This window comes from Mobula hypostoma, chromosome 4 (assembly GCF_963921235.1).
Source record: "Mobula hypostoma chromosome 4, sMobHyp1.1, whole genome shotgun sequence".
Lineage (NCBI taxonomy): Eukaryota > Metazoa > Chordata > Chondrichthyes > Myliobatiformes > Myliobatidae > Mobula > Mobula hypostoma.
This window is the reverse complement of record NC_086100.1, coordinates 196,448,121-196,469,043: the sequence shown is the minus strand read 5'-3', so window position 1 is coordinate 196,469,043 and position 20,923 is coordinate 196,448,121. Positions and strand designations below refer to the sequence as shown.

The window sequence follows — 20,923 nt, the reverse complement described above, 5'->3', positions numbered from 1 at the left end:
AGAAAACTGGAGGGTTATGTTCGGAGGGAAGGGTTAAATGGATCTTCAAGTAAGTTAAAAGGATGGCACAACATTGTGGGCGCTATGCTGTCACGTTCTATGTTTTACGTCCTAACTGAGACTATCCCTGTGCTAAACTGCCAGACCACAGTGGCAGGCATATTCTAATCAACTGTCCCAAGGTGAAATTTGAGAAACTGTGTGGCTTAACAATGCGTTTATCTTTGAAGAGGCTGAAAATCAAGCTGCAAAGTAAATCCCTCAACTTTATCTGATCTGCATTACTCGACTTTTTCTCCTCCATCTTTTTCTTTTGGCCTTTATTTCTCATTTGGTTGTTTTAAAGATTAGCCAGTTTGCATGTTCTCCCATGAACCCATGGGGTTTCCTCCAGGTGCTCCGGTTTCCTCCCACATTCCAAAGACATATGGTTAGGGTTAGCAACTTGTGGGCTGGAAGCGTGGCAAAATTTGCAGGCTACTCCTTGCACAAGCTTCGGATTGTGTTGGTCGTTGACATAAACAACACATTCCACTGAGTATTTTGATGTGTCAATGTACATGTGACAAATAAAGACTATCTCTTAATCTTTCTTTGGACTTTGAACTGTGCTGTACTGTTCTATGTTCTATGTTTATAAATGAAATGCGCCGTTTGCATCAACAACCAACACACACCCTCTTCTTGCTATTACCATTGGGGAGGAGGTACAGAAACGGAATTGGTATTGGTTTAATTTTGTTGCATGTACTGTGATACAGTGAAAAGCTTTTTCTGCATAATGTTCAGAGATGATACTTTACACAAGACACACACTCAATGTTTCAGAAACAGGTTCTTCCCTTCTAACATCAGGTTTCTGAACGGTCCATAAACCCATGAACACTGTCTCACTATTTATTTTCGGAAGTTATAATAATTTTTGCATATTTGTACAGATCTGCTGCCACAAAACAACAGATTTCTTAACATAAATCAGTAATAAACCTGATTCTGATTCTAATTCTAATTTTGATTCTGATTGTGATTGTGATTCTGATTCTAATTCTGATACTGATTCTGATAGGGCAGGACATTCGCAGGGTGGTTAATATATCGCTTCACAGCAACCAGTTTTAAGATTTTGATTCAATTCCTGACACTAAGGAGTTTATACATTCTACCCATGACTGTGCGGGTTTCCTCCAGGTGCTCCAGTTTCCTCCCACAGTCCAAAGTTTGTAAGCTGTGGGCATGCTATGTTGGCACTGGAAACTTGGTGACACTTGCGGGCTGCCCAGTACAATCCTCACTGATTGGATTTGACACGAATGGCACACTTCACTGTGTGTTTCGATGCACATGTGACAAATAAAGCTAATTGTTAATCTTTAATCTTTCTTTGATTCTGATCCTGATTTTCCAATAAGCTTAGTTGAAACATTGATAAAGTCTCACAGCTGCAGGATCATATTGTCCAAAATGGTCTTTACTACCCGTGGTGCCCATTGGCTCCTGAAGGCAGAGGTGTGACATTATAGAGTTTTAAAAAATTTGGAAGTGAATGGTCACAGGGTAGTGGAGCCTAACACAAGAGGGTGTTGCTTCAGGGTGAGAGGGGACATATTATAGAGGGCATAACTTCTTCTCATGCTACAGTCAAGGATCATGCTCACGTTATCATTCCTCCTTCACCTAGTATTCATCACCATCTCCAGTCACCTTCCTTAGCTTGTCCTTATCCTTCACTCTCCCTTCCCTCCTCTTCTCTCTCCCTCCTCTGTCTCGTCTTTTTTTTAAATCTCTGACAGTCCTCCCATTCACACCTTCTTTGCCTTCCATATTTCAGTTCTCAGGAAGGTCCAAGGGCCTGAAGATACACACTCAACATTACTTACTTAACAATTTATATATACATATCTTGTTGCAATTCATAGTTTTTTAAAAAAAATTATGTATTGCAAAGTACTGCTGTTGCTGCAAAACAACAAATTTCATGGCAGTGATAGTAAACCTGATTCTGATTCTGACAGAAAGGAACCTGAAGGGTGACTTTTTCACCCAGAGGGTGGTGTGTAAATGCAATGAACTGAGGTAGGTACAATTATATTTAAAAGACACTTGGACAGGTACCTATATAGATAGGAAAAGTTTAGAGCAGGAGTTCCCAACCTGAGGTCCCTGTGCCCCTTACTTAATGGTATTGATCCATAGCATTAAAAAAAACCCTGGAACCCCTGGTTTAGTGGGATATGGGGCAAAGGGGAGGAAACAGGACTAACTCGAGTGGTTACCTTGATCAGCATGATGGCTGGGGCTATAGGACCTGTTTCCATGTTGTGTAACTTTATGAATCTAAGTGACCCATCTCTACCTCCACTCTGTGATCCCATCCCCTGCATCAGGAGTATGAGGTTGGATTGCAACCAGAAAACTGAGTCTGACAGAGGGGGTGGTGGGGGGGGGAATGAAGCTCTTCTACAATCTGACGTCTGGACTCTCGCACTCCTATATCAAGTGTTGAGTTCAGGAGATGGGATGTTATGTTGAAGTTGCACGAGAAGTTGGCGAGTATTGTGTGCTGCTTTGGTCTCCTACCTACAGGAAAGATGTAAATAAGCTTGAAAGCATACAGAGAAAATTTACAAGGAGGTTTCTGGAATTGGAGGACCAGAGTTGTAAGGAAAGATTTACTAGGTTAGGACTGTATTCTTTAGAATGTAGCTGATTGAGAGGAGATTTGATAGAGGTATATGAAATTGTGAGGGGTATAGATACAGTAAATGCAAGCAGGCTTTTTCCACTGAGGTTGAGTGGGCCTGCAACTACAGTCATGGTTTAAGGGTGAAAGGTGAAAAGTTTAAGGGGAATATGAGAGGAAGCATCTTCACTCAGAGGGTGGTGAGAGTGTGGAACGAGCTGCCAGCACAAGTGGTGCATGCAAGCTCGATTTCAACATTTTAGAAAAGTTTGGCCAGGTACATAGATGGCAGGATACGCAGGGCTATGGTCCCAGTGCAGGTCGATGGAAGTAGGCAGCTAAAATGGTTTGGCACAGACTAGTTGGGCCAAAAGGCCTGTTTCTATGCTGTACTTTTCTATGACTCTAACACCCTAAGGTAAAAAAGAGAAAAAGGAACGGCCAGGCTGACGAGCATTCCTGAGATATTGTTATCCTTCCTGAAGCAATGCACGGTGGAGGTGGACTGGATGGAAGGCCATGACAAAGCTGTGACAAAACTGGACTGTGTTTAACGCTCTCCACAGGTCCCAGCAACTGTCAAGAGCAGAGCAGTTGCCTTAGCACATCGAGATGCTGAGATATTTCTGGTGTTCATCTGTGGACATATGAGTGAGTCCTCATGGATGACTCTTCCCTCCAGTTTTACCATTTGGCCTCTAATCTATCAAGTCTGATTTATTACCCCTCTCAGCCCCATTCTCCTGCCTTCTCCCCTTAACCTTTGATGTCCCGACTAATCAAGAACCTATCAACCTCCTCTTTAAATATCCCCAGTGAGTTGGCCTCCACAGCTACCTGTGGCAATGAATTCCACAGATTCACCACCTTCTGGCTAAAGAAATTCCTCCTCATCTCTGTTCTACAGGGACGTCCTTGTATTCTGAGGCTGTACCCTCTGATCCTAGACTCCCCCATTATCAGAAACATCCTCTCCGCAACCACTCTATCTTGCCCTTTCAATATTTGAGGCAGGTACAATGGGAGTATTGTATCTGGATAGGTACACGAATAAGGAAGGATTAGAGCAGGGGCTCCCAACCTGGGCCCCGGACCCCTTGCTTAATGATATTGATCCGTGGCATAAAGACATAAAAAAGGATGGGAACCCCTGATTTGGAGGGACATTGATCGAATACAGGTAACAGGACTCTCTTACTGACCACCTCCGTCTGTATGGACTAAAGGACATTCTGAGGCGGTGCCCTGTGGTAATACAGTCTATATTAGCTCTGAAGGATATTTAATGCTTGCTGACCCTGCCCTGGGTATGTTTTATCCAGGTACAAGGTAAATGCTTAACATATTGTGAGTTTCTCCACTTCTGCAGGATGAAAATTTTGCACCGTAACTTCTGAGAAGCTGCATTGGTTTTGCCGGCTCACATAGAGACAGACTTTACTTAGGACAGCAAACATAGAACAGTACAGCACAGGGCCTTCAGACCACGATGGTCAGTTTCATCTACAATGGGTTACAGGTGAACAGACTTATTGATGAACTCAAGAGATTCTACAGATACTAGAAATCGACAAAATGTTGGAGAAACTCAGTAGGTCAGACTGCATCGATGGAGGATAAGCTACAAAGCTACCTCTGACACCACCCCCCCATACTTTCCTCCAATCATCATAAAATTACGCCCCCTCGTATTTGCCATAAGGTATCACAGAAAGTGTTCTACTTACGCTCTGGAGATCCTATGATGCAGCAGAAATGAAAGGGAGCAAACAATAATCAGAAATGAAATAAAATTCTGAATGAAAGAAAAAGCTTATCCATCATTTTTAATTTTCCTGAAAAATTACCAAAGCCCCCGTAACCCCTCAAGACATTTAACCTGCGCAGAGGTACCTGTCTTACCCCAATACATGCACAGGATGGCAGGGAGTGAGCAGTACAGGGTATTCACCAGGAACATGAAGCCAAACTAGTGCAAATAGGGAGACTAACAAGATGCTGGAAGAACTCAGTGAGTCAGTCAGCATCTGTGGAAGGAAATGGACATTTGTCGTTTTGGGTTGAGAGCTTTTACCTGGACTCTACTGTTCGTAGATCTGCTGCAAAGCTTAGTGAGGGAGAGTGCAGGTGAGGGGGGAGAGTGGGAGGGGCAGGAAGCACTGGGCGATGAGAGGAAGATGGGGGGGTGGGGGAAAAAGAAAATGGGCTGTATCTGACGTAAGTTCAACACTTACAGTTGAAAACTCATACATCATTCTTAAAATTTACAGCGTGTTATAGCATGGAAACAGACTCTTCTGTCCATTTAGTCTGTGCCAGCCCAGTCTTCTACCTAGTCCCACCTGCCTATACCTGCACCTACACCATAGTCCTCCATAACTCTCTCTCATTCATGTACCTATCAAAATTTCACTTAAATGTTGCAACTGAACCCACTCTCACCACTTCTGCTGGCAGCTCGCTCCACACTCTCGCAACCCGAATATTAAAAAACTTAAGTAGAGTGGGCATGAAGAGGATGTTATCAATTTTGGGAGAGCCCTGAACTGGAGGGAACAGCCTCAGAACAGAAGGACTGCCCCTTTAGGACGCAAATGAGGAGGAATTTCGTTAGCCAGAATGCATTGCCATGGACAGCTGTGGACACTCAGTCATTGGGTATATTTAACGTAGAGGTTGATAGGTTCTTGATAGTCAGGGTATCAAAAGTTGTGGGGAAAAGGCAAGAGAATAGTGTTGAGAGGGAAAATAAATCAGCAATGATCAAATGGCGAGCAGTCTTGATGGGCCAAATAGCCTAATTCTGCTCCTGCGTCTCATTGCCACCTTCTGAGTGAAGAAGGTCCCCCTCAGATTTTCTTTAAATATTTCACTCCTGAAACCTATTTCCTCCAGTTCTATACCCATCCAACCTGAGGGCAGAAAGCCTGTCCTCGACTCCCTGTTTGGTTTCACATCCTTGAATCCCTCTCTGTAATCTCCTGTCCTGCAACACCGTTGAGAAGACTACACTCTAACTTTAGCCTCTTCTGCAGCCTAGGTTTAACGGCCTCTCTGCTGAGACTACCATACACTTGTCTCTGTGTCTTTTTTATGCACCAGTGTCATGATTTTGCACAACTTTTGTTTTGTCTCTCTCTTCACTGTCTTGTTGTGTGTATTTTTTAGTGAATACTATTGCTTTTCTGTTTTGTGAATGCCTGCAAGGAGATGGATCTCAAGGTTGTATATGATAACATGTACATGGCTGTATATGTATATGCAAGATGGCTCCAGTGACCATCGCAACTAATGATGTCCTCCAGATAGTTCACAAAACGACTTCTTCTCCTTCTTCTTTGAAATATACTTCGACCACTAATCTGCGTGCGACTGGAGCCTGCAATTTACATTTTGATAATGTGTTTTTGGGTCGACTGAGTGACCTCACAGTTTAGCTGTCTCTAAGGGAATTTGGCAGTGTCGAGAGCGAGACTGAGAATCAAGTGTGCAGCCCAAGGGCGGAGCGCAAACCCACGATTGGCTCCATTACCCGATGATCTCGCTGACTAAAGTACAAGCAAGATTGAAATCAACAAGGACAAGAGCGGAAGGCTTCTGTTTCACTAGTCTCCCTCCCTCTCTCTCGTTCGCTCATTGCTACTGGAGGAAGGTGCAGGAGTCTTGGGTCTTGGGCAGGGTTTAATCAGCAGGGTTCGTGGATTGGATTCATTTTTTGAGGGCTCTGCAGTTTATGTTACCTGTGCTTCTGGTTTCTGGTTACTCCTTTCTTTTTGTTGGTATTTTGTGTGATTTTGATCAGGACTCTTTGACGCACACCGGCTCTGCGGCCTGCAGTCAACAAACAACACAGCGCTAAATTGAACTGTACTGAACTGAACAGTCCCGGACTGTTTCGAGGACTCTGTGGTTTGATGTTTAATCGTCAAGGTATTATTCACTCATTTTTTGCTGTTTGTGCGATCTGCCCTTTATTTTGTGTATAGGGTGTTTGACGTTTCCTTTGAACGGGTTCGACGGTGTTTCTTTGTTTTGTGGCTGCCTGCAGGAAGACAATTCTCAGGGTTGTATACTGCAAGCATACTTTGGTAATAAATGTACTTTGACTCTTTGATATACATACTTTGAAAGTAAATTTGAACTTCAGACTTGTTGGATTTATGCATAATTTATGTTCTAGAACATAAAACATAGAACATAGAACAGTACAGCACAGGAACAGGCCAATTGGCCCACAATGTTGTGCTGAACCAGCTAAAAAGGAAATCAAAAACACCCAAAACACTAATCCCTCCTACCTACACCATGTCCATATCCCTCCAGCTTCCTTACATCCATGTGCCTATCCAAACATCTTTTAAAAGCCTGTAATATATTTGCCTCTACAACCATACCAGGCAGCGCATTCCAGGCATCCACCAGTCTCTGAGTAAAAAACTTACCCCTCACATCCCCCTTGAACCTACCCCTCTCACCTTCAATGCATACCCTCTGGTATGAGACATTTCAACCCTGGTAAACAGATACTCTCTGTCTACTCTATCTATGCCTCTTATATTCTTGTAAACCTCTATCAGATCTCCCCTCAGCCTCCAGCACTTCAGAGAAAACAACCCAAGTTTAACGAGCCTCTAGTGACAGCACCTGCCCTCTAAACCAGACAGCATCCTGGTGAACCTCTTCTGCACCCTCTCCAAAACCTCAACATCCTTCCTACAGTGGGGCGACCAGAACTGTATGCAGCACTCTAGATGCGGCCTAACTAGAGTTTTATAAAGTTTCAACATAACCTCTTGACTTTTGAACTCAATGCCTCGACTAATAAAAGCAAGTATTCAATAAACCTCTTTAACCACCTTATCGACCTGTGTAGCCATTTGTAAGGAGCTATGAACTTGGATCTGCTGGGCAACACTGTTAATAATCTTGCCCTTAACAGCGTAATGTCTCCTTGCACTTGCCCTACCAAGGTGTAACACCTCACTTTTATCTGGGTTAAACTCCATCTACAGTACAATCCCAGTGTAATTGCACCCTTCCTATTCCTAATTTCTACCCAAATGGACTCAGTGTCTGACCCCTCCATTATGTCTCCCCTGAGTGTTTCTGTGATATTGTCCCTGATTAGTAGTGCAACTCTCTCTGCCCTCTTTTACCTTCTTCTCTATCACTTTTAAAACTTCAAAAACCTGGTACATTAACCACCCATTTCTGCCCCTCCCTCAACCAAGTTTCAGTAATGGCTACAACATCATAGTTCCGTGTATTGATCCGTGTTCTAAGTTCATCACCCATACCCATACACTCCTAGCATTAAAATATATACACTATAATATGTGCTAGTGATGTTGCTGCAAGAAAGGTTTTCACTGTTCCTATAACTCACTGTACTTGTGCACATCACAATCAGCTCGCCGTTATAAACACAAGAGGTTCTGCAGATGCTGGAAATCCAGAGCAACACACACAAAATGCTGGAGGAGCTCAGCAGCTCAGGCAAAACAGCTGACATTTCGAGCTGGGACCTTTCATCAGGGCTCCTGAAAAACTCCCGATGACAATCCTGGTGAAGGGTCTTGAACCAAAATATCAACTGTTGACTCATTTCCATAGATGCTGCCTGACTTACTGAGTTCCTCCAGCATTTTGTGTGCAGCCCACAATCTAAGATCTGAATTTTCTCTATCTCCCCCCCACCATTGCTTTGAAATATGACTTAAGGTTGAGCTCTTTGCCGAATAGAAGGTGGTGAATCCATGGAATTCATTGCCACAGACAGCTATGGAGGGCAAGTCAATGGGTATATTTAAAGCAGAGGCTGATAGTTTTTGATTACTAAGGGCTTCAAATGTTATGGGGAGAAGGCAAGAGAATGGGATTGAGAGGGTAGTGAATCTGTGGCATTTATTGCCACAGATGGTTGTAGAGGCCAAGTCATTGGGCAGAAGTTGATAGGTTCTTGATTAGTCAGAGTTAAAGGGAGAAGGCAGGAAAATGGGATCGAGAAGGATAATAAATCAGCCATGATGGAATAGTGGAGCAGACTCGATGGGCCGAATGGTTGGATTCTGCTCATGTCTTTTGGTATTACAATCTTCCACTGTTACAGTGAAAATATTATCTACTCTATTCCTTATGACGAGACGGAACTGAAAGTTGGTCATCTGGTTCAGGCTTCATAACTTTCGCCATCAACAGTCCAAGCATTTACTGTGTTGAAGCGTATTCTGTTGTCATAAAGTCATGGAATTGGATAGCACAGAGAAAAGCCCTTCAGCCCAAATGGTCCACGACAACCAAATAATCTACTTAAACTAGACACATTGCCCTGAATTTGGCCATAAAGCTTTCATATCCATGCTCCTGTCCAAATGTCTTTTAACACTGCAATTGTACCCATCTTTACCACTCCTATGCCAGCTTGTTTCATATACCCACAACCCTCTGTGTGACAGCTGCTCCTTCGATTAATTTTTTGATCTTCCCCCTCGCACCTCAATCTATGTCACAGAACATACAACATATAACATAGAACAGTACAGGCACCTTAGCCCCGCATGTTGTACAGACCCATTAAGCTTCCACAGATGCTGCCTGACCTGCTGAGTCCCTCCAGCATGTTGTAAGTGTTCCTTTGACCCCAGCATCTGCAGATTATTTTGTGTCCTAAATGTCCCTAATGTACCTGCTTCAACCACCAGCCCTGGCAGGCTGTTCCATGTACCTATCACTCTATATACAAAACCTACCACTGACATCCATCCTATACTTTCCTACTTAAAATTATGCCACCTTGTATAGCCGTTTCTGCCCTGGGGAAAAAGTCTCTGATTGTCCATTCTACTTATGATTCCGTCCTGTCAACTCTCTCCTTGCTACTGCCATCAGGCAGAAGGGATAGGAACCTTAGGACCCTCACCACCAGGTTCAGGAACAGTTATTACCCTACAACTATCAGGCTCCTGAACCAGCGTGGATAACATCACTCACCTCAACACTGAACTGATTCCACAACTTACAGACTCACTTTTAAGGACTTTAGTATTATTTATTTACTGTTTTAATTATTTGTATGGTTTGCCTGCTTTTGCCCACTAGATGTTTGTCAGTCTTTGGTATTTATAAATTCTAATGTTTATATCCTTATTTTCCTGTAAATGCCTGCAAGCAAATGTATCGTAGGGTTGAATATGATGACATAGTCATAGTGATAGTCATACTTTATTGATCCCGGGGGAAATTGGTTTTCGTTACAGTTGCACCATAAATAATTAAATAGTAATAAAACCATAAATAATTAAATAGTAATATGTAAATTATGCCAGGAAATAAGTCCAGGACCAGCCTATTGGCTCAGGGTGTCTGACCCTCCAAGGGAGGAGTTGTAAAGTTTGATGGCCACAGGCAGGAATGACTTCCTATGACACTCTGTGTTGCATCTCGGTGGAATGAGTCTCTGGCTGAATGTACTCCTGTGCCCAACCAGTACATTATGTAGTGGATGGGAGACATTGTCCAAGATGGCATGCAACTTGGACAGCATCCTCTTTTCAGACACCACTGTCAGAGAGTCCAGTTCCATCCCTACAACATCACTGGCCTTACGAGTAAGTTTGTTGATTCTGTTGGTGTCTGCTACCCTCAGCCTGCTGCCCCAGCACACAACAGCAAACATGATAGCACTGGCCACCACAGACTCGTAGAACATCCTCAGCATCGTCCGGCAGATGTTAAAGGACCTCAGTCTCCTCAGGAAATAGAGACGGCTCTGACCCTTCTTGTAGAAAGCCTCAGTGTTCTTTGACCAGTCCAGTTTATTGTCAATTCGTATCCCCAGGTATTTGTAATCCTCCACCATGTCCACACTGACCCCCTGGATGGAAACAGGGGTCACCGGTACCTTAGCTCTCCTCAGGTCTACCACCAGCTCCCTAGTCTTTTTCACATTAAGCTGCAGATAATTCTACATATACGTACTTTGATAATGAATTGACTTGAACTTTGACTAGTATCGTTGGTTTGCCCGACCCTGTGTTCATACTCTGCCTGTCATGATTTTATAAACTTTTACAAGGTCATCCTCAGCCTCCTATATTCCAAGGTAAAAAAAGTCCCAACCTATCCATATATCTCAAGCAATTCATATTGGGCCACGGCCAGACGGGGAGGGGCCAGGCTGTGTAACCTTTAGTCTAGTCTTTCGCACAACGCTCCAACACCAGTCACAAGGAGCCCCAAACCCAGAGTAATGCACTTACTTCTCCAACAGAGTGAGCGCTGTAGTTGGGTTCACCCGCAAGTACTTGCAGCCGGGCTGCCCGTAATCGGCCAGGTACGTTGACCAGTCCCACTGGGTGAAGAGGTCCAGAAGCTGTGGGAGAAAATTGGTACAGAGGGTTACAATGAAGGCACGGGGTTTGGTGACCACAGTCGGCACCGAAGAAAAATCTCAGATGCCAACAAGGAGGCGTACAAGATTGAGATACTTAGTTTTGTCGAGTCTGGTGGTGTCACAGCAACACCAACCTCACACTCAGTGTCAGTAAGACCAAAGATTTTATTGTGGATCTCTGTGCAGATATGCTTGATGCTGGGGAGGGCTTTACCTGTGATGGACTGGTCCGTATCCACTACTCTTTGTAGGATGTTCCATTCAAGGGCTTTGGACTGGGCCATTTCTACTACATAAGCAGCATTGTTCTATAGACCTCCACCACCACCCTGGCAGGCTGGATTTAAAACTGTCCATACATATCAGATCGTTACACAGCACATTGAACTTAAATAAGGTAAAATGATAACAGAATGAAGAATAAAGTGTATAGGGAAGTGCAGAGCAGGTGGACATGATGCAAGATCATAACAAGGTAGATTGTGAGGTCAAGAGTCCATCTTATCCTTTCCTTTCAAGAGTCTGATAAGAAGCTGTCCCTGAGCTTCGTGATACGTTCTTTCAGTCTTTTCTAACTTTTCCCTGATGGGGGGGGGGGGAAGAGAGATAAATAAGTAATAAATATTGAGAACATGAGATGAAGTTCTTTTAAGTGAATCATGCTGGCTGCTTCTCTGAGGCAGTGCGAAATAGTGAGAGACAGCACAAGCGGGTGGAAGTCACAAACAGATTCTTTCCCACTGAAAACCAGACTGACAAGTCATGCTCCTTACTGCTTGTGGCCAAATGCTACTGTGCACAGCATACCTGGCAGTCCAAGGTGACAGAATGAGATTGACTACCAGCCAACATAACCACAATCATGTGGAATGTACAGCAGGGGAACATTCCACCCAACGTCATGGACGCAAAGGTTGTGGAGTCTATTCTGCGTGGATAACTTCACTCACCTCAACACTGAACTGACTCCATGACCTACAGACTCATTTCCAATGTCTCTACAACTCAGTATTATTTACTTATTGACTCATATTGATTATTTTCATGATTTGTCCTCTCTGCTAGGTGGCGGGGTGGAGATACATCTCTACCAAAGGAAGTGTAAGGCACTCATTCCCTCCGCTAACCTACAGGTCACCCTTGGGCAAGGTGTATCAGCTGCTTAGCACCCCTCCCCCCACCCCCAGTCAGTCACTTGAAGCCATGAGACTAGCTGGTGCGTATCACAAGTCCTGATCATGCAACCACCGATGCCAGGCAGACAATCTCTGAAGAGTACTGATAACAGTTGGGGGCATAGTTCCCTCTAAGCTGTGCGCATGTGCGCATGCGCACACACGTTTTTCAACCAGCGCACAAAGGAAATTAATGTGCGCACAAAAGGTTAGTTACTTAAAATAATGTAGTAAATAATAATTATACTTATTGAAAATAATCTTTCAGCTAACTGTTTCTGTTAACTAGTTAGTTGGTTTTTCAAATACCACAATGCATGTCACTAATTCACGTCACCTCACCTATCCTGTTCCGGTTTGTACAGCTGCATCACGACAGCAGCCATCTTTAGTGGACAGTGTTCATATCGTAAAGTTTATAAAGATCTGTTTCAAATCCTGTAGATAGCTTACTAAGTTTTTATTGGAAAAAAGTATTGATTCACTAGGTCGAATTCAAAAGAAGCGAACGGTGTGAAGTGCAAAAGAACTGCAAATTTGTTTAAAGTTGAATGGCTTAACAAAATAGTGGAATCTGCTACAATGAAAGCTCATGAGGTCATGAATGTTCAGCTACGAGAAATGTTTATGTATGATTCGGAAACTGGAGTTATTTGTTTGTATTGTCGTGATGCCAAAGTTGCTGGAGAATTTGCTACTGCAAAGAAGTGGGATGATATTTGGAAACTTGACTTTTTGAAGTGTCATTTGGCAAGTAAATCACATTTGGACGGTGTACAAAAGCTCAGGCAACAGAACCCGTCATTACCCGTTACAGGAGTGCTACGCATGTTACGGTTGAGTGCAGATGAGCGAGAGTGAAAATGATCAAACCCAGAGGAGATCAAAGTTGAGGGTTGAGGTACAAGAATGGTCAGCTTTTGATTTCTCCGCAATTGCAGATTGTGAATTCACATTTGGCGATGAACAAGTTAATGCCTTATTTCTAAAATATTATGATTTTCTAGCTGAAAATATTGTAATAGATAGTTTAATGATTTCAAATTTTCCGTGCAAGAAAAAATTAAATCCAAACCGATTTCAAACTGCTCAAATGGTGGCATTTGTACTTCAAAATGAATAGTTTTGCGACCTTGCACAGTTGGTGGACATTGGGGGAACCTTTCTTGCGTCTAGTGCAGACTGTAAGCGAGGTTTTAGTCTAATGAATCAACTTAAAAACAAGCTGAGAAACCGTTTAGGTGAATGTCATTTGGATATGTTAATAAGAATCAAAAGCTATCAATTGGATAGAAGTTCTATTAGTATAAACAGAGTTTACAAAGAATGGGTAAATGCCAAAGACAGGAGAGAGAAAAAATAACTGAGTGACATAAATATGTATGTTATTTTGTTGTTATTCTGTGCAGTTTTTATGTCAAATATTTTGTAAACTTACATAAACTGTGCCATGTGTGTATTCAATGCACACATACTTTGGTCACAGGAAAAAAATTTCCACATCATACTATTTTTGCGCACACTACTAAAAATTAGAAGGAACATTGGTTGGGGGTCACCTGTCTTGTAAAGACATTTCCCAGAAGAGGGAAGTGGCAAACCACTTCTCTAGAAAAATCTGTAAGAACAATCCTGGTCATGAAAAGACCATGATCGCCCACGTTATATGACACAGCACACAATGAACGCGAATGTCTTCATTGCACTGAGGATGTTTGTCAGTCGGTTTGTCGAATTAGTAAGGATGTTAAAAGTTACAGGGAGAAGCCTGGAGAATGAGATTTAGAGAGAAAATAAATCAGCCATGATGGAATCGTAGAACAGACTCAATGGGCCAAGTGGCCTCGTTCAGCTCCCTGTCTTATATTAAGTATCATTTTTCATATACTTGACTGTATTCCTTTACCTTCCTGTAAATATCTCCAAGAAAATTAACCTCAGGATAGTGACATACATGTATCTATGATAATAAATTTAATTTGAACTTTGAACCTCTAGTACAGCAGCTGGGTTCCAGTGCAAGGTGTTCACCCTCACCCTGAACCTTTCAGTTGCCTTTTCCTAGAGTGAATGTTGCCTGATTATTAATATCCTAACTGATTGCATCACAACCCGGTATCCTAGCTGTCCTTTACACCATTAGCTCTCAGGTCTTTCAGCTCTGGCAGTATTCAGGGCTTCCTTCATCGTGCCAGTAGCTTCCTCTCGGTTTCCACTACTATCAGTCATACAAGTCCCAGATGGAGACTCAGGAATACCATCGCACTCAGATGTAGAAGGATTCTTCATTGCTATTTCCGTATCAACTTTATTTTACCTGTCGGGGTTGTTAGCCTTGAGCTGAACCCTGAATTTGGAGGACCGCTGGATCCTTTGACCTGTTTGTCACGGATGACCTTACGAAGAGCTAAAGCGTCAAGCTTTGAGCAAAAGATTTGGGAATAGCGAGCGGGGAGTGCCATGGAAGGGGTGTGGGACAGGTGGCAGAGAAGGTGTGCCAGTGGTAGGGGATGTCACTGGTACAGACACATCCAGTTCTGAGACACCAAGCATGAGGCAAGGTCATTTGATTCCAAACAATTGAGTTTTTGATCATTACAGAATGTTTCTCTCCCCTCTCCCTTTCCCTTTCCCCAACATTGGGCCCCCTCTCCCTATCCCCTTCCTACTCTCAGTCCCCAATAAAGACCCATATCAGAATCAGGTTTATCATCACTCACATATGTCATGAAATTTTTTTTTGTGTGGTAGCAGTACAGTGCAAAACATAAAATCACAACAGAACTGTGCAAAAGTCTTAAGCACCCTAGCTATACATATTGTATGTGCCTTAGACTTTTGCACAGTACCGTATGTCCATATCAAATGTTGCTTCTAAAACCTGCCTTCTCCAAAGTTATAGTCATGTCACAAAGCTCTGTTGTGGCTGTACAGATTATGCAATCCTTTGCACTGTACAGTACATATAACAAATATGTATTTCTTAATGTAATTGATTGTTTTTTATGTATTGCATTGTACTACTGCCGCAAACCAACAAATTGTCAGTGATTATAAACCCGATTCTGAATGTGATTCTAACATTTACACAACCTCTATTAGAATCACTGACTCTAGTTTCATTCCAGCCTGTGTTGATTTGCTACACGTTTCTCCTAATCACCAAAGAACGTGAAGGAGATATGAAGATTGTCCAGCTGTGGGAATCCCTGACCGTTTCACGGCAGCGCCAGGGTAACATAACCTCCTCCAAAAATATTCCTACTGCGTGAAGCCCTTCCAGCTTCCACAAGGAACAGGTCACGGCTTGCCGAGATGAGGACAGTTCTAAAAACACCCATGAAGTTGGCCTTCATCCAGGACAGGCCAGGTCCTGCTCCCCAACACCCGGAAAACAAAAAGAACAACACACACACAAAATGCTGGAGGGACTCAGCAGGTCAGGCAGCATCTATGGAGGGGAATCGATGTTTCAGGTTGAGATCCTTGATCAGGATATGATGAAGTGATACAAGGCCTGATGAAGGGGCTTGGCCCGAAATGCCCACTGTTCGTTCCCCTCCATAGATGCTGCCTGACCTGCTGAGTTCCTCCAGCATTTTGTGTGTGGTGCTCTGGATTTCCAGCATCTGCAGAATCTCTTGCGTTTCCAGAAGGAGCTCAGATAATTAATTGAGGCTGTTGCCAATTATTACAGGAAATACAGCGATTGGGGGAGCATGGAAAATAATGGAATGGGAGACTATTCAGCCCATCATGCCTTACCAGGGGTCATTGTGACAGAGAGCACTCAGTAAACAAACACTTTATACACATGCATTCACTCATACACAAATATTGCCCTGTCATTCTGTCGACATTGTGGTGAGTGTAACAGTTCAATGTCTTCCCCCGTATACACAATATTCATTGCTGCATACATTCAGAGTCAGGTACCAAATTTTAGTTTAATTCTAAACTGAGCTGATGTGCTTAGGATGGCTTTATGGTGCCTTTCCCGCCATACACAGTGGAATATTCTATTTCTTTACTCATGGGATGCGTAAGTGCATATACATTGTTTGTATACTGTATTTAATCTAGTTACTTCTGTTTATTTTGCAATATAAATGTAACTACATTGTGGGGTGTATCATATTCTAATTCATGTGTAGACTTAAGTTAACTTTGTTGGAAATTAAAGATGGTATGTCCTGGTGTTTACAGAAAAAGAGCTCTTTGCTCTCATTAAGGGAGAGAGATCGGGGCTGCAGATAAGAATAAGTACAGAGCTTTTATTGTGTTTACTTGTAAACACTTCTTCAGCCAGCAGCTCCATCACCCCCAAAAGGAAGGACAGCACGTTTGACTGTGAGCTTCCTGGTCTCTATCTGGCTGTCTGTCATTTTTGTGCTCTTCTAGAGGATCTCTGTTTCACAGCGTTCATTGACTCATGCACACAATGGCAAAGATATCAGACCCTTGGTCTGCACGGCAGCAATGCCACCTGGCCTACATATCCGAGTTCACAACTGACCACAGTCTGATAAAATCACTAAGCAATTACCATCAACAGATCACTTGCAATACCAGAGGAAACAACACACTGGGACCATTGCTACACCACCATTAAGAATGCCTACCGTGCTATTCCACACCCGCACTTCAGGAAGTCTGATCATCACCTGGCTGTACTTCTACTCCCTGAGTATAGGCAGAGACTGAAGACTGCAGCACAAGTAGTGAGGACTAAGCAGATATGGACAAGGGAAGCACAGGAGCGCCTCCAGGACTGCTTTGAATCGGTGGACTGGACTGTATTCAGGGATTCATCTTCGAACTTGGATGAGTATGCTGTAATTGTTACCAACTTCATTAAAACCTGTGTGGATCCAGAAGACATGAGGTTGCCTTGGCAGTCAAAGTGAAGGATAATCCAAAGAGCTTTTACAAGTATATTAAGAGCAAAAGGATTGTAAGGGATAAAATTGGTCCTCTTGAAGATCAGAGTGGTCGGCTTTGTGTGGAACCACAGGAAATGGGGGAGATCTTAAATAGGTTTTTTGCGTCTGTATTTACTAAGGAAACTGGCATGAAATCTATGGAATTGAGGGAATCAAGTAGTGAGACCATGGAAACTGTACAGATTAAAAAGGAGGAGGTGCTTGCTGTCTTGAGGAAAATTAAAGTGGATAAATCCCCGGGACCTGAGAGAGTGTTCCCTCGGACCTTGAAGGGGACTAGTGTTGAAATTGCGGGCGCCCTGGCAGAAATATTTAAAATGTTGCTGTCTACAGGTGAAGTGCCGGAGGATTGGAGAGTGGCTCATGTTGTTCCGTTGTTTAAAAAAGGATCGAAAAGTAATCCGGGAAATTATAGGCCGGTGAGTTTAACGTCAGTAGTAGGTAAGTTATTGGAGGGAGTAGTAAGAGACAGAATCTACAAGCATTTGGATAGACAGGGGCTTATTAGGGAGAGTCAACATGGCTTTGTGCGTGGTAGGTCATGTTTGACCAATCTGTTGGAGTTTTTCGAGGAGGTTACCAGGAAAGTGGATGAAGGGAAGGCAGTGGATATTGTCATGGACTTCAGTAAGGCCTTTGACAAGGTCCCGCATGGGAGGTTAGTTAGGAAAATTCAGTCGCTAGGTATACATGGAGAGGTGGTAAATTGGATTAGACATTGGCTCGATGGAAGAAGCCAGAGAGTGGTGGTAGAGAATTGCTTCTCTGAGTGGAGGCCTGTGACTAGTGGTGTGCCACAGGGATCAGTGCTGGGTCCATTGTTATTTGTCATCTATATCAATGATCTGGATGATAATGTGGTAAATTGGATCAGCAAGTTTGCTGATGATACAAAGATTGGAGGTGTAGTAGACAGTGAGGAAGGTTTTCAGAGCCTGCAGAGGGACCAGCTGGAAAAATGGGCTGAAAAATGGCAGATGGAGTTTAATACTGACAAGTGTGAGGTATTGCACGTTGGAAGGACAAACCAGCGTAGAACATACAGGGTTAATGGTACGGCACTGAGGGAGTGCAGTGGAACAGAGGGATCTGGGAATACAGATACAAAATTCCCTAAAAGTGTCATCACAGGTACATAGGCTCGTAAAGAGAGCTTTTGGTACATTGGCCTTTATTATTCGAAGTATTGAGTATAAGAGCTGCAATGTTATGATGAGGTTGTATAAGGCATTGGTGAGGCCGAATCTGGAGTATTGTGTTCAGTTTTGGTCACCAAATTACAGGAAGGATATAAATAAGGTTGAAAGAGTGCAGAGAAGGTTTACAAGGATGTTGCCGGGACTTGAGAAACTCAGTTACAGAGAAAGCTTGAATAGGTTAGGACTTTATTCCCTGGAGCGTAGAAGAATGAGGGGAGATTTGATAGAGGTATATAAAATTATGATGGGTATAGATAGAGTGAATGCAAGCAGGCTTTTTCCACTGAGGCAAGGGGAGAAAAAAACCAGAGGACAGGGGTTAAGGGTGAGGGGGGAAAAGTTTAAAGGGATCATTGGGGGGGCTTCTTCACACAGAGAGTGGTGGGAGTATGGAATGAGCTGCCAGACAAGGTGGTAAATGCGGGTTCTTTTTTAACATTTAAGAATAAATTGGACAGATACATGGATGGGAGGTGTATTGGCAGACCAATTGAATAATTACTTTGGTTCTGTCTTCACTAAGGAGGACATAAATAATCTTCCAGAAATAGTAGGGGACAGAGGGTCCAGTGAGATGGAGGAACTGAGCGAAATACATGTTAGTAGGGAAGTGGTGTTAGGTAAATTGAAGGGATTGAAGGCAGATTAATCCCCAGGGCCAGATGGTCTGCATCCTAGAGTGCTTAAGGAAGTAGCCCAAGAAATAGTTGATGCATTAGTGATAATTTTTCAAAACTTGTTCGATTCTGGACTAGTTCCTGAGGATTGGAGGGTTGCTAGTGTAACCCCACTTTTTAAAAAAGGAGGGAGAGAGAAACCGGGGAATTATAGACCGGTTAGCCTAACGTCGGTGGTGGGGAAACTGTTGGAGTCAGTTATCAAAGATGTGATAACAGCACATTTGGAAAGCAGTGAAATGATCGGACAAAGTCAGCATGGATTTGTGAAAGGAAAATCATGTCTGACGAATCTCAGAATTTTTTGAGGATGTAACTAGTAGAGTGGATAGGGGAGAACCAGTGGATGTGGTATATTTGGATTTTCAAAAGGCTTTTGACAAGGTCCCACACAGGAGATTAGTGTGCAAACTTAAAGCACACGGTATTGGGGGTAAGGTATTAATGTGGATGGAGAATTGGTTAGCAGACAGGAAGCAAAGAGTGGGAATAACGGGACCTTTTCAGAATGGCAGGCAGTGACTAGTGGGGTACCGCAAGGCTCAGTGCTGGGACCCCAGTTGTTTACAATATATATTAATGACTTGGATGAGGGAATTAAATGCAGCATCTCCAAGTTTGCGGATGACACCAAGCTGGGTGGCAGTGTTAGCTGTGAGGAGGATGCTAAGAGGATGCAGAGTGACTTGGATAGGTTGGGTGAGTGGGCAAATTCATGCAATTTAATGTGGATAAATGTGAAGTTATCCACTTTGGTGGCAAAAATAGGAAAACAGATTATTATCTGAATGGTGGCCAATTAGGAAAAGGGGAGGTGCAACGAGACCTGGGTGTCATTATACACCAGTCATTGAAAGTGGGCATGCAGGTACAGCAGACGGTGAAAAAGGCGAATGGTATGCTGGCATTTATAGCGAGAGGATTCGAGTACAGGAGCAGGGAGGTACTACTGCAGTTGTACAAGGCCTTGGTGAGACCACACCTGGAGTATTGTGTGCAGTTTTGGTCCCCTAATCTGAGGAAAGACATCCTTGCCATAGAGGGAGTACAAAGAAGGTTCACCAGATTGATTCCTGGGATGGCAGGACTTTCATATGAAGAAAGACTGGATGAACTGGGCTTGTACTCATAGGAATTTAGAAGATTGAGGGGGGGATCTGATTGAAACGTATAAAATCCTAAAGGGATTGGACAGGCTAGATGCAGGAAGATTGTTCCCGATGTTGGGGAAGTCCAGGACAAGGGGTCACAGTTTGAGGATAAAGGGGATGCCTTTTAGGACCGAGAGTAGGAAAAACTTCTTCACACAGAGAGTGGTCAATCTGTGGAATTCTCTGCCACAGGAAACAGTTGAGGCCAGTTCATTGGCTATATTTAAGAGGGAGTTAGATATGGCCCTTGTGGCTACGGGGATCAGGGGGGTATGGAGGGAAGGTTGGGACGGGGTCCTGAGTTGGATGATCAGCCATGATCATAATAAATGGCGGTGCAGGCTCGAAGGGCCGAATGGCCTACTCCTGCACCTATTTTCTATGTTTCTATGTCTATGTTTCTATGGAGGGATATGGTCCGTGTGCAGGTCAGTGGGACTAGGCAGAAAATGGTTCAGCACAGCCAAGAAGGGCCAAAGGGCCTGTTTCTGTGCTGTAGTTTCTATGGTTCTATGGTTCTATGGATGAGTGTGTGCCTACAAAGACTTACTGTACATTCCCAAACCAAAAGCCGTGGATGAACCAGGAGGTACATCGTCTGCTGAAGACTAGATCTCTGGCATTCAAGTCTGGCGACCCAGGCCTGTACCAGAAAACGAAGTATGATTTGCAGAGGGCTATTTCAAGGGTGAAGAGACAATTTCAA

General features: G+C 43.4%; 1 protein-coding gene across 2 annotated transcripts in view; it reads right to left on the bottom strand.

Annotated features, from left to right (window-relative positions):
• Positions 1–20,923, bottom strand: part of exoc6b (exocyst complex component 6B) — an 899,778-nt gene that overhangs the window by 9,310 nt on the left and 869,545 nt on the right. For both annotated transcript variants that reach the window (XM_063047162.1, XM_063047163.1), the window contains exon 21: positions 10,939–11,051. In XM_063047162.1, the coding sequence (XP_062903232.1) occupies positions 10,939–11,051 (113 nt within the window). The remainder of the gene's footprint in view (positions 1–10,938; positions 11,052–20,923) is intronic.